The 10,889-nt window shown below is 53.5% G+C and overlaps 5 protein-coding genes across 5 annotated transcripts; 4 read left to right on the top strand and 1 right to left on the bottom strand.

The window, feature by feature from the left end:
• Positions 1-199: 199 nt before the first annotated feature.
• UV8b_02101 (uncharacterized protein) lies at positions 200-1,522 on the top strand (the record flags this gene model as incomplete). The annotated part of the gene is made up of 1 exon (XM_043139599.1): positions 200-1,522. The coding sequence occupies one exon, from the start codon at positions 200-202 to the stop codon at positions 1,520-1,522; it is 1,323 nt and encodes a 440-aa protein (XP_042995533.1).
• Positions 1,523-2,356: 834 nt separating this feature from the next.
• UV8b_02102 (uncharacterized protein) lies at positions 2,357-3,459 on the top strand (the record flags this gene model as incomplete). The annotated part of the gene is made up of 3 exons (XM_043139600.1): positions 2,357-2,476; positions 2,559-2,607; positions 2,696-3,459. The coding sequence occupies 3 exons, from the start codon at positions 2,357-2,359 to the stop codon at positions 3,457-3,459; spliced, it is 933 nt and encodes a 310-aa protein (XP_042995534.1).
• A 344-nt stretch (positions 3,460-3,803) lies between these two features.
• UV8b_02103 (uncharacterized protein) lies at positions 3,804-5,678 on the top strand (the record flags this gene model as incomplete). Its single annotated transcript, XM_043139601.1, has 3 exons — positions 3,804-3,975; positions 4,044-4,446; positions 4,514-5,678. 3 exons carry the CDS (start codon positions 3,804-3,806, stop codon positions 5,676-5,678), a joined length of 1,740 nt encoding a protein of 579 aa, XP_042995535.1.
• Positions 5,679-7,362: 1,684 nt separating this feature from the next.
• On the bottom strand, positions 7,363-9,492 carry UV8b_02104 (uncharacterized protein; the record flags this gene model as incomplete). Its single annotated transcript, XM_043139602.1, has 2 exons — positions 7,363-9,312; positions 9,373-9,492. 2 exons carry the CDS (start codon positions 9,490-9,492, stop codon positions 7,363-7,365), a joined length of 2,070 nt encoding a protein of 689 aa, XP_042995536.1.
• A 722-nt stretch (positions 9,493-10,214) lies between these two features.
• Positions 10,215-10,732, top strand: UV8b_02105 (uncharacterized protein; the record flags this gene model as incomplete). Its single annotated transcript, XM_043139603.1, has 3 exons — positions 10,215-10,235; positions 10,372-10,561; positions 10,659-10,732. The coding sequence occupies 3 exons, from the start codon at positions 10,215-10,217 to the stop codon at positions 10,730-10,732; spliced, it is 285 nt and encodes a 94-aa protein (XP_042995537.1).
• Positions 10,733-10,889: the final 157 nt, after the last annotated feature.

Genomic DNA, 10,889 nt, shown 5'->3' on the forward strand with positions numbered 1-10,889 from the left:
TCATGGCATTGTGGCTGTGCATCTGGCCCCTCAGTACTTACTTCCGTACAAACACATGCTCAGTGGCGAAACTTGAAGAGTGAATCGGCCAATGTCAGCCCGCTATAAAGCTGGGCCATAAAGTCTGGTCGGCCAACTTCAAGAGGCAGTTGATCCTCGTTTGTTCACCACTGGAAACGACCAAGCAGCAACCACCAGCATGGCGTCCCAAGGGGCAGTATGGGGTCCAGCGGCCCTTCGCCTCTTTCGGGTCGCTACGACAAAGGCATCCAAAGCCCTTCGCAATAGATTGGCCGATGTTGCAAAACCGTTCCAGGGCCAAGTACAAGCCAGAGGCGGCTGTACTGGCCGCCAGCCAATCCGTTCAGCAGCTCTCTTCAAACAACATAAACGGACCTCAAGATGGCTTCCAACTGTCCCAGCTCGGTGTATGAACCTTGTTATACGACGATACTTCAGGTCAGAGCACACTCTCAACACTCGATTCGACCGATCCAAGCTGCCATCCTCCAACACCTCCCGACGTCTTGCTCAGTTTTCAGGTCGTGCCCCCTTTGCCAGCACTCTTCGTCCAAACCTGACTGGCGGTGCTATGCCACGAACGGCCGGAGGATACAGCCTGGGCGGGAGCGCTAGATATTTTAGTCACACTCCTGCAGCTTCAGCTCAGGTGGTTCAGAATGTCTCCCAAGCAGTGAGGGCATTCTTTCTATCGGGCCAAAAGGTCCGGTACAATGGTGCCGGGCCTCATGGAGAGCACCAATACCGCGCCATTTCCAAAATTGAAGACGAAGTGATGACCAAGCTGTCAAGCTCTCCCCGGCCTGTTCTCGGATCCTTTATCGACTTTCGGATTAGTCCTATTATCACGGCTGTAGGCCCTCTAGCTGGTTCTACATCCGCATTCACGTTTCCTGACTTTGATGCTTCACCCGCGACCCGACCCGCCACTCTCGACATGGCAGGCTTTCTCGACGTCCTTTTTGCCGACTTTCAACGAGGCCTGCATGATTTGGCAAAAACTGAGTCGGATATACGCCGGCTGTCCGCAGTTGGTGCGCTAAGAATCTCTCTGGAGCGGAGTGACAGAATCCGTGTTCATTTCCCGGGTGTTGGTGCCCTCGCAGTTGAACAACTTTGCGACGAAATAGGCATACAGCGCGGTATCGTGGGCCAAGATGCTGGATTTGATGGAAACGTTGGAGCCCACGATGCATTGAAGTTTCCATTCGCGCCTGAATTCGAGCGAACGACTAGTCCACCTGACGGAACAGCACGGTCGCTAAAGGGCCGCGAACTCGACTCTGGAGAGACAAGTTCGGAAGATGACCTCTCTTTGCGAGACGTATTTGTCTATGAATTCCAGTATGAAGACTCGTGGATGTCAGATATGGAGGGGTATGAAAGTATGTCGCCTTCCCCAACCCTCGGAGAGAAACATTATTCGAAGGACTATGAGGGCTTTGAAGGTATATATCGGTTCTTGGAGGAGTGCGATCAAGCCAAGGGACGGCTTAGATAGGCAGCAAAGGCTCATGTCATTGTGCGGCGTCGGGATTTGCCGCACCTTGGAAGGTTAACAGGCTATCCTTGAGATGGCTGTTCTCTCTCTCTCTCTCTCCTCTAGCCCTTGCCTTTCATTTAGCGGAAGGATTTCACGCTCCGTGTTGCGGTACACTACAAGCCTCTTCAGGCGAGCTAGATATGAGTATCTCATGAAGTAATTTACTGGGTTTGAGAAGGCGTCAATTCTTACGTGCATGTTCCCACAGCCGACTTCAACAAACAAGCCTCTCGAATCATTGTGGCAGTTCATTGCATTGACGGTTGAGCCGCTGCTGGACCTCGAGGCACACTAACCGGCGGCCTTGAGATGAGACAGTTCGTTTGGGTGGAAAGGTGCTGCAAAAATATGCCAAACGAGATCAGTTCGGCACACATTATGTCGCAATAGAGATTCGAGGGTGGTGGCATGATGCAATGTTCCAGACGAAGAGATTTGATGATGGCAAGTACCTGCTGCTGCTAGCCTGGCCGTTATTCAGTACAAACATTTAAACCTTCACAGATTCGTCATTCAGTGCCAGGCAGGGGCAAAAAGCGGGGGCTGAGACCTCGTACGTCCTGTTGCAGGTGGGGTTACCAGCCGGAGAGCAATTAGCCGCCTGGGAGGCAGAATCAAGACGCAGATGCCTCGGCTCCCGCAGAATTAACCCGATAATGCCGGCCGGCACAGCCCAGCTATATCCTCAGAGCGCCATCCTGCTGGAGCAGAGTCTGCCGTCTATTGCGACTTGAGCCTCGCCCCAGTCGTCGGCAATAAGCAAAGTAACTCAAGGACAAGACAGCAGTCATCATGTCGGGTCCCGGTGTCGGTTTCGAGTACCCCCCGCAAGAGGTCTCGTGGCTAAAGCGAGATGTTCTCTTGTTTGCCAACAGCATCGGCTGTACCGCAGACGAGCTTCATTATCTCTATGTACGGGCCGGCCCGCATGGACGTGAATGTTCTTACTCAAAAGAAATCGGGGATCTTGAGGATGGCTAATACGATTCGATAGGAGCTTCACCCCAAATTCGCCGCCTTCCCTACGTATCCCATCGTTCTGAGTACGCCCCGTTGCCAAACTCTCGCATAACCAACTTATTATGACTGTGACGTGACGTTGGGACGCTGACGTGTGCCTCTCAAATGCAGGCTTCAAGGGAGCGACGCAGGAAGTCGTTGACTTCTATGCCTCGTCCAAGGCTGTCAAGATTCCCAGCGTCCCCGAATTCGACTACCGCCGCGTAGTTGATGGCCAGCGAAAGATTGAGTTCCTCAAGGCCATCCCCACCTCGTCCCAAGGCAGAAAATTCGAATCTAGAACCAAGGTTCTGGGTGTCTACGACAAGGGCCGACCCGGCTCCGTCCTCGAGGTCGAGACTGACCTTGTCGACGCGGCCACCGACGAGGTCTACACCCGAGTCACCTCAAGCTCATTCTTCGTCGGCCAGGGTAACTGGCACGGCCCCAAAGGGCCGGCTACCAAGAACTTCCCCCCTCCCAAAGACAAGCAGCCCGATGCCGTGCTGGAGCATCAGACCTCTAACGAGTCCGCTCTGCTGTACCGCCTGAACGGCGACTATAACCCTCTGCATGCCACACCCGAGCCGGGTCAGAAGATGGGCTTTGGCGGCGCCATTCTGCACGGTCTGTACTCCTGGAACACAACTGCGCACCTGATTCTCAAGACTTTTGGCGGCAGCGACCCGGCCAATATCAAGGAGTACCAGGCTCGCTTCGCCAGCCCCGTCAAGCCGGGCGACAAGCTTGTCACGCGAGTGTGGCGCACGGGCGAAAAGCAGGCCGGCTTTGAGGAGATTCGCTTCGTGACCGAAGTCGCGGGCGGCAAGGTGTGCTTGAGCAACGGTCGCGCTCTTGTCAAGGTGGTTGCTGGTGGTGCTCCAAGCAAGCTATGAAGCGGGACGACGGGTTGGGGACAGATGCAAAACGGGAAAAAAAAAAACTACGTAGCTCGTGAACTTTGTATGATGAAAAGCAGCTTGTATCGAAAATAAGCCAAGACTGGAAAAAGACGAAACGTGCCGCTGAATCGAACGATTGCATTGATTGGATTGATTGACTGCGTGATTGGAACCTCCCTCAGCAGATCCAGATTCTGCAAGCATCGACCCCGATTCACCACCCCCACAAGACCGCGAGGCCCTCAACGCTCAAAGACAGACAAAGACAGGCACGGTCCCTCGCGCTTCTTTCTGAGCTCTCGGGTTGAACTTTTCGAGTTGGCGAGTGCTCATCAAGCATGACCGAAGCGTTTCACGTCGGCCAGCGGGTCTCGTACGAAGGCGCGGCCTGCACGGTTCGCTTCATCGGCGAGGTAGCTGGCACCTCTGGCTCGTGGCTAGGCGTCGAGTGGGACGATTCAACCCGCGGAAAACACGACGGATCGCACAAAGGGGTTCGATACTTTGCCTGTAAGATAGCTCCGTGCATCCGAAACAAGCCCCCGTTGTGCGAAGCGCTAAACGTCCTGATGCCCAAGGTCTCTCAAGATCTTCCACGGCGGCGTCCTTTGTTCGGCCGTCGCGGCCCAGGGACGCCAGCCAGGGTTTCCTCTCCGCCCTCCGGGAAAAGTATCTCTCTGGCGCGTCGCGAGTCCAGGACGGCGCAGCGCCGGAATCGCAGATCAGGATCTCCGGGAGCAAGGTGGCGGAAGAAGTGGGCTTCGACAAGATCTGGACCAAGCTGTCCCGGATCGCGGACCTCAGAATCGTCATCCTCGACGGCATGCGCATCAGCGTCGCAAAGCAGCATGCCCGTGAATCGATAGCCGACACCTGCCCGAGCATCGTCCACGTCGACTTGAGCAGGAACTTGTTCGAGACCATCGACCCCGTGGTCCGGATTTGCGCCGAGCTCAGACAATTACGCAAACTGAGTCTGAAGTGAGCCTCAACACGTCCTCCCACCTTGCCGATGGGTTGCTTTTGCTGACTGGCGACCTCGTCGAAGCGGAAACCGCTTCCGAGACGTCTTGTTGGATTGTCTCGTGGAAGGGGTAAGCGACGCCTTTCGCGGCGTCGCCGAACTATCACTCGAGGAGACTCTACTCAGCTGGGAGGAGCTGTGCGCGGTCGCCGTGCGCTGTCCCAGCCTCGCTGCTCTCAACGTCGGATCGAATCAACTCGCTCACATTTCCAACGTAAACTACTGCCATCTCTCTTCGCATCTCACCTCCATCAATCTCGAATTCAACGACTTCGTGGCCCTTTCGGACCTAGAGAGCCTCGCTTCCCTGACATCTCTGCGTAATCTTCATCTCAAGGGCAACAACATTGCATCGGCATCCCGATCCGGTGCCTCGGGCCCTGTGTTCGCCCCCTCCCTCCAGTACCTCGACCTGTCGTACAATAATATTTCCGGATGGTACTTTGTTGACGCGCTCCCGATCCACTTCCCCGGGCTCAGCGCCCTGCGTTTGTCCCACAATCCCGTCTACGACGCCAAGGACGATGGAAAGAAGGCGTCGTCTTCTGAGGAATCGCACATGTTCACAATCGGCCGCCTTGCCAACCTCAAGAGCCTGAACTTTGCTGCCGTGAAGCCGGCCGACCGGACGAACGCGGAAATGTTCTACTTGTCGCGCATAGCGAGGCAGCTCGCCACTGTTCCCGAAGGCGCTGAGCACGACATCTTAGCCCAGCACCCGCGCTATAGGACGTTGTGCGATCTTTACGGAAAACCGGACGTAGTTCGCCGGACCGAAATCAACCCTTCCTACCTTGAAGCTCGTCTCATCACGGTTTCGTTCCATTACAGTGGTGGCCCATCCAAGAAGACGCTGAAAATACCCAAATCGTTTGACGTTTATGCTATCAAGGGAATTGCGGGAAACCTGTTCAAGCTGCCGCCGCTAAAAGTGCGGTTGATTTGGGAGACTGATGAGTGGGACCCTGTGGCAGGATACGACGATCATGACGAGGAGAGTGGCGACGAGGAGGGACAAGGAAAAGATGGAGAGCCTGCCGACTCGCAAGGTCAAACTCGGACAGAAGACAGGGATGGGGAATCCGGCAGGTGGATCAAGAGGGAGGTCGAGCTGAAAGACGGTCCGAAACAGCTGGGATATTGTGTCGATGGCCTAGATGTGTCTATACGGATCGAGATGCGATGCTAAAGCGCCGAGCTGCGAGACCAAACTTGCATGGAATGCACGGCCTCATCTCTCGAGGCGGGTAGTCTGACTCGCTCATTTCGTGAGACCTCGACCCGATAAGTGCATTTGTAGCTGCTGGTTCTCTACGCGTGATATTACCATGAAAAAGCAACAAGTTCAAAGAACTTGCAAAAGCAATGACATACGCCTAGAGTATAGCCTCGGTACGGTGGTTTGGGCTTCTTCAAGAGTGCACCATGTAGCAGCTGTGAGGGCAGCTCGCCAAGAGTAAACAAAATCTGGCCTCCAAACGCCTTCCAAACTGGTCATACAGTGCCATAAGGGACACATTGACGGCGCAAGCGAGGGGTGTGACTATTGAGAGCAGCATCGACATTGTCCAAGGAGCTGTGACCAAGGTGCCATTGGAGTAGAACTAAGCATGTTCTCGGCCGACGTCGATACTTTCCAATAATAGCCCGAGGCTGGACAACCACAACAGAAATAGGAAGCGTAATACTCTCCTTGAAGAGTTTCGGATCGGGCAAATCTCGGACATCGAACGGTAGCGTCATGACTCTTCATCAAGGTTTCAATCTGGCGCATTTGAACGCAACTTCAAGCTCGCTAATCAGGTGAAGATGATTGCCAAAGCAGAGCGTTTGGAATGACCGGCCTTACCTGCATCGTTCCTGTTCCTGGAACAGCCGCTTCTGAAATCGGGAAGAATGTCGAGAGAATTGACATGATGGAGGAAGAATTTCGCGCACATATTGAGGCACTCCCAAGTTTAGGATACTGAAGCAAATGATAACCAGATTTCGCGCCCATTGAACATGTGAATGAGTGATTGAAATTACATCGCACTGATTGCAGTTGTTAGCATTGATTCGTAGTCCTGACTGCATGTATTCGAACCAAAAAAAAGGAAATAGAGTTCAGAAAGAAATTGTCTACAAAGCACCGTGGAATGGTCTTCGGAATTGCAGAATTCAAGAAGCTTGAATAACATCATGAATAGTAGTACCAGGAGCAGTAGGAATCGCACTCACCCTACGTCGTCGCACATAGTCTCTGACGGTCTGGGCCTCTTCTACACTGGGCAAAGAACATACTTTCAAGCCCGCCCGCTGCTTGGTCTTTGTACAATCGAACTGGATTCGCCGAATCCGTGGTCGAAGAAACTGGCGAAAAATCGACGCGGACAGACGAGCGAGTGGGGAAACAGATTCCTACTCGAAGCACGTGATTTTCACGATTTTCGCAAGGATTCAGTGGCTTCGGTTTAGGTTAAGATGGCCATCGGGCGGATATTGGTCTCTGGAATGTAGGGGAATTTGGTTCAAGTTGTTGCCTTGGATATTCTTTGCCCATGAAGCTTTTCGGCAAGACCTCGTGATGGATGAGACTTCCGATGAGGTATCTTTGAACTCGAAATCATGCTACGCAAAAGTTGCTTTTGTTCGACCATGAGGTCGCTCTCACGGGAGGGAGCTTCTATTGAATTATTTTCTGCGAGTTGAAGCTGGGTCGCCGGCACCACAACGCAGGAGAAAAGAGTTTCCCCAGTTCTCAGACCATTTCTTGTTTTCGTCGTTCTTCATCCCTACCCAGGTACGCAGGATCAATAGCTGTCGATCATTGTAGAGAACAGAACAGATCATATCCTTGATTCCTTCCTCAGCAAGTGGCCATGCCTGTACAATCATGGCTCCATCAGACCAACTGCCCCAACACGATTGACGAGCTTCTTGACATTGGTCCATTCCTCGTTCTTCAGCCCTTCCTTGCCACCCAGAGCACTGCCAACTTCGAAAACTGTCAAAGACCCATCTATTCCGCCAGTCGCCAAGCGTTTACCCTCGTTGGGCTCCCATGCAAGTTTGTTCAAGCTCTTTGAAAGCATTGTCCTGCCGTCCTGACGCTGGCTTGGCGAGATGCGAGACATTGGTTCCTCAGTCTCTACCGCAATGTCCCAGAGTTCCAACCAGCCAGCACCATCAACCAGGGCAAAGACGCTCGGTTTCACCGGGGACCACTTGGCATCGTAGACGACATCTTCTCGTACAAAGTCGATCAGAAACGCAACGCTACCGTCACCAGCGCTAATGGTGGACGTGGCTGCTGGCGCTCGAACTTTCCACAGCTTGACGCTCCAGTCAAGAGACGACGAGATGACCAGGTCACCTAGATCGATCGGGCCCCTTGACGGATGAAAGTCCACGGACATTACGGGAGCAGTGTGTCCCTTGTAGCTGATCTTCTTGTCCACCCCGGCTTTGGCACCAGCGCGATCATACCTGTGGCAAGGGAATATTGTGCCTTCTTCGCTTCCCACCAGGAAGAACGTGGGGTCTGTCTGAGGGAATGAAACACAGGTAGGACTGACGTCCTCCACGGCGACTTTGGCCTGGCCAGGATTCCTCAGCTCCAGAATTTCTTGCGGCTGTGCAAAGACATCCATGCTCCATCCGCACACTACGCCGTCCGTTGAGCACGAGATGATGTTGTTCGCATTTTGGGTCCCAACCACGTTGACCGAGTAGATAGGGTGAGCATGGCCAAATCCTGTCAGAGGAGTCTTCTGCACGGGAGCTGCCTTTGCACGGGTGTCCCACAGAAGTACTTGACCGCTGTAAGAGCCCCCGATAATCAGGTTCGGGTGATAAGGAGAAAATTTGGCAGTAAGAATGTCGGACTGAGCGGTGAAAACATATTCAGGTCGATCATGCATGTGAGTGTTCCAAACCTGAACAAGACCGTCCGGTTCGTGAGGTGCAGTAGGATTCTTCGTGTACGAGGCGAGGAGCAGCTCGCTAAACTTGGGGGAAAAATCAATTGCGCTAATCATTCGCTTCTTGGACCATCGGTCGTCGAAAAATTGCGTGACTTCCTTGACCCTATGTGAACCTCGTCCGCCAGTGTTGCCACTTTCCTCGTCCCCTTCATCCTCGTCTTTCCCTTGCAAGGCATAGTCTGTCAAGATATCGTACGTCTCCTGATCAATGGCTCTCTCAATAACTTTGGTGGACTGGTCGAGAAAGTCGACAAACTCTTCTGACCGAGTGACAGCTTCCAGTTCTTCCGCGGTAAGCTCTCTGGACGGATAGTTGGCAGACGATAGAGACGGCGCGGCCGAGTTGCCGTCTGTGAGAATCTCCTTGGCCGCCTTTAGCTCCTCTTCGACCTCCTCACGAATCTTCTGACGCAGCTCTTCCTCTCGATCTCTCTCTCTTCTGCTTTGTCTCTTGTTGGGTGAGTCGGTAGTCCCTGTCAAGTCGCCTGCCTCTGATACTACAGACTGTGCTCTGTTTCGAGTCGGCAAGGTCCACTCATCCGTCGTTTGGACTCCTTTGCTGTAAGAAAACACCTCCTTGACTGGCGAGGGCGGACACTCGAAAACCGTGGTTAGAGTCGTCGTGCTTAACTGTGGCGGCGGCGCGGTAACCTGAGCGTTCGAGACCGCTGCAAATTCAGACGTGTCATTGCTGAGCTCTCCAGCGCTGAGAACACTGTTCGGTCTGCTACCTCGAGGGCCTGGAGACGCGGCACCACATGTTGTTGTTGAGCCAGATCGGCTCTCGCCTACAAGGCTGTTGATGAGGGATTCAAGATCTCGACGACTGTCGGCTCGGCCGGCGGTGGGCGAGATCAACTAGGAGAGGGCCATCGTCAGCAGCAGCAAGACCAGGAACATTCAAAGTTAGGGACCTACATCGGATGCTCCTAAGCTCTGACGGCCGGTGCCTGCCTGGCTGGCACGAAGTTCTCTCTGTCGCTTTAGCTCGGCAAGTTTCGCTTTCTTTGCAAGAATCTCATCTCTGCGTTGTTGCATATTGCCTTCTCGAACGTATCATGGCGGGATAGGTTAGTCAGGGAAGTTGCGGTGGAAAATGTCCTTGGGCTGATTTAGCAGTGGTGACGCCTAGCAGCTTCTTATAGCCAGCGATAAAGCAAGAAACACTCTGAACGGGAAAAAAGCTCAGCCTATCGAACACCTGTCACTCAGAGGTACAGACCAGAAGATGAGCTCAGTTTTGGCTTGTTCAAATTCCAGGTAGAAGTCGAGGGCGCCTGTTGGATGGGTAGGTACATACCTAGGTAGGTAGGTAGGTAGTTGGGCAACTCTGGAGTCTGTATGCTCTGTCATTGACAGCACAGGAGGTCTGCGCGCGGCGCGTTTGGCCCTTGGCTTCGCAGTAGTGCTTGTGCTAATAGTGCGCACTGCGCATCCAGGGGGGGTGGGTGCAGGGGCAAGTGCCTGGCGGTTTCGAGCGCGCCTGAATTAGGTACCTAGCCAGCCCACGTGATTGAAACACTGCAACCGAGTGGTACCACATGCGCCTGTCTGCTACGAGCCGTTGCGAACCTATGTCGGGAAAACTGCGAACTGCGAGTTTTCCCGAGTGACTCTGAATTCTTCCTCTTGCAGTCCACGTTGCCATTCCCTCTATTGTCCACGACAGGGCCCCGTCGACATCAATTGCCAGGCCCCGATCTCGCCCTCGCCTTCCAATCGTCCTTGTCCTTCTCGTGCGCACCGCGACCAATTTCTCAATGGCGTCAACTGGTGTCAATGTTGGTCCTCCAACCCAGCTCGTTCCCATCAACGGGTCGCTTTCAAATCCCCTATCGTCACGCGAGTTGAGAGCCACGAACGTGCCTTTGGACTACTTTTTCAGAAACCCCGGCATGCTAATCAAGTTACTTTTAGGTGCTCCGGTGGTCCGCGCTCGCCGTGGGCGTTTTCTACGGATTTTCCCACCAAAGAACGATCACTTCAAGTCAACGAGCCGAGCATGCTAAGCATGAGTACGAAAGCAAGCAGAAACTGATAGATCAGGCCAAAGCCGAGTATGCGAAGAAGCACGCCCCAGCTCCTTCCGCTACCCCCAAGGACGAAGGTACGTTTCATGGAGTGATTCTCCTCGTTCAACGCTCCAAGGCCAATCAATCATGGGGGCCCCAAACATGGATACCGTGCTGAACCATTGCATACAGTCATTACTGACGCCAACCACCCGAACTTCGATCTCGAGAAGCTCCTCCTGAAATTAGCCAAGGAGAACCCCTAGAAAAGGAATCACAAGTTTTAAGGAGAAGTGGCAGGTACGAAGAAATCGTGGAACAAAAGTTTGGGCGGAACTCTGGATCTGCTTTTAATCAAAGGCTGGTGAAGCTATCGTGCCTTTTTGCATGCGCCCAGATGCCAGTAAAACCGTTATATGATGG

Source organism: Ustilaginoidea virens, chromosome 2 (assembly GCF_000687475.1).
Source record: "Ustilaginoidea virens chromosome 2, complete sequence".
Taxonomy (NCBI): Eukaryota; Fungi; Ascomycota; class Sordariomycetes; order Hypocreales; family Clavicipitaceae; genus Ustilaginoidea; species Ustilaginoidea virens.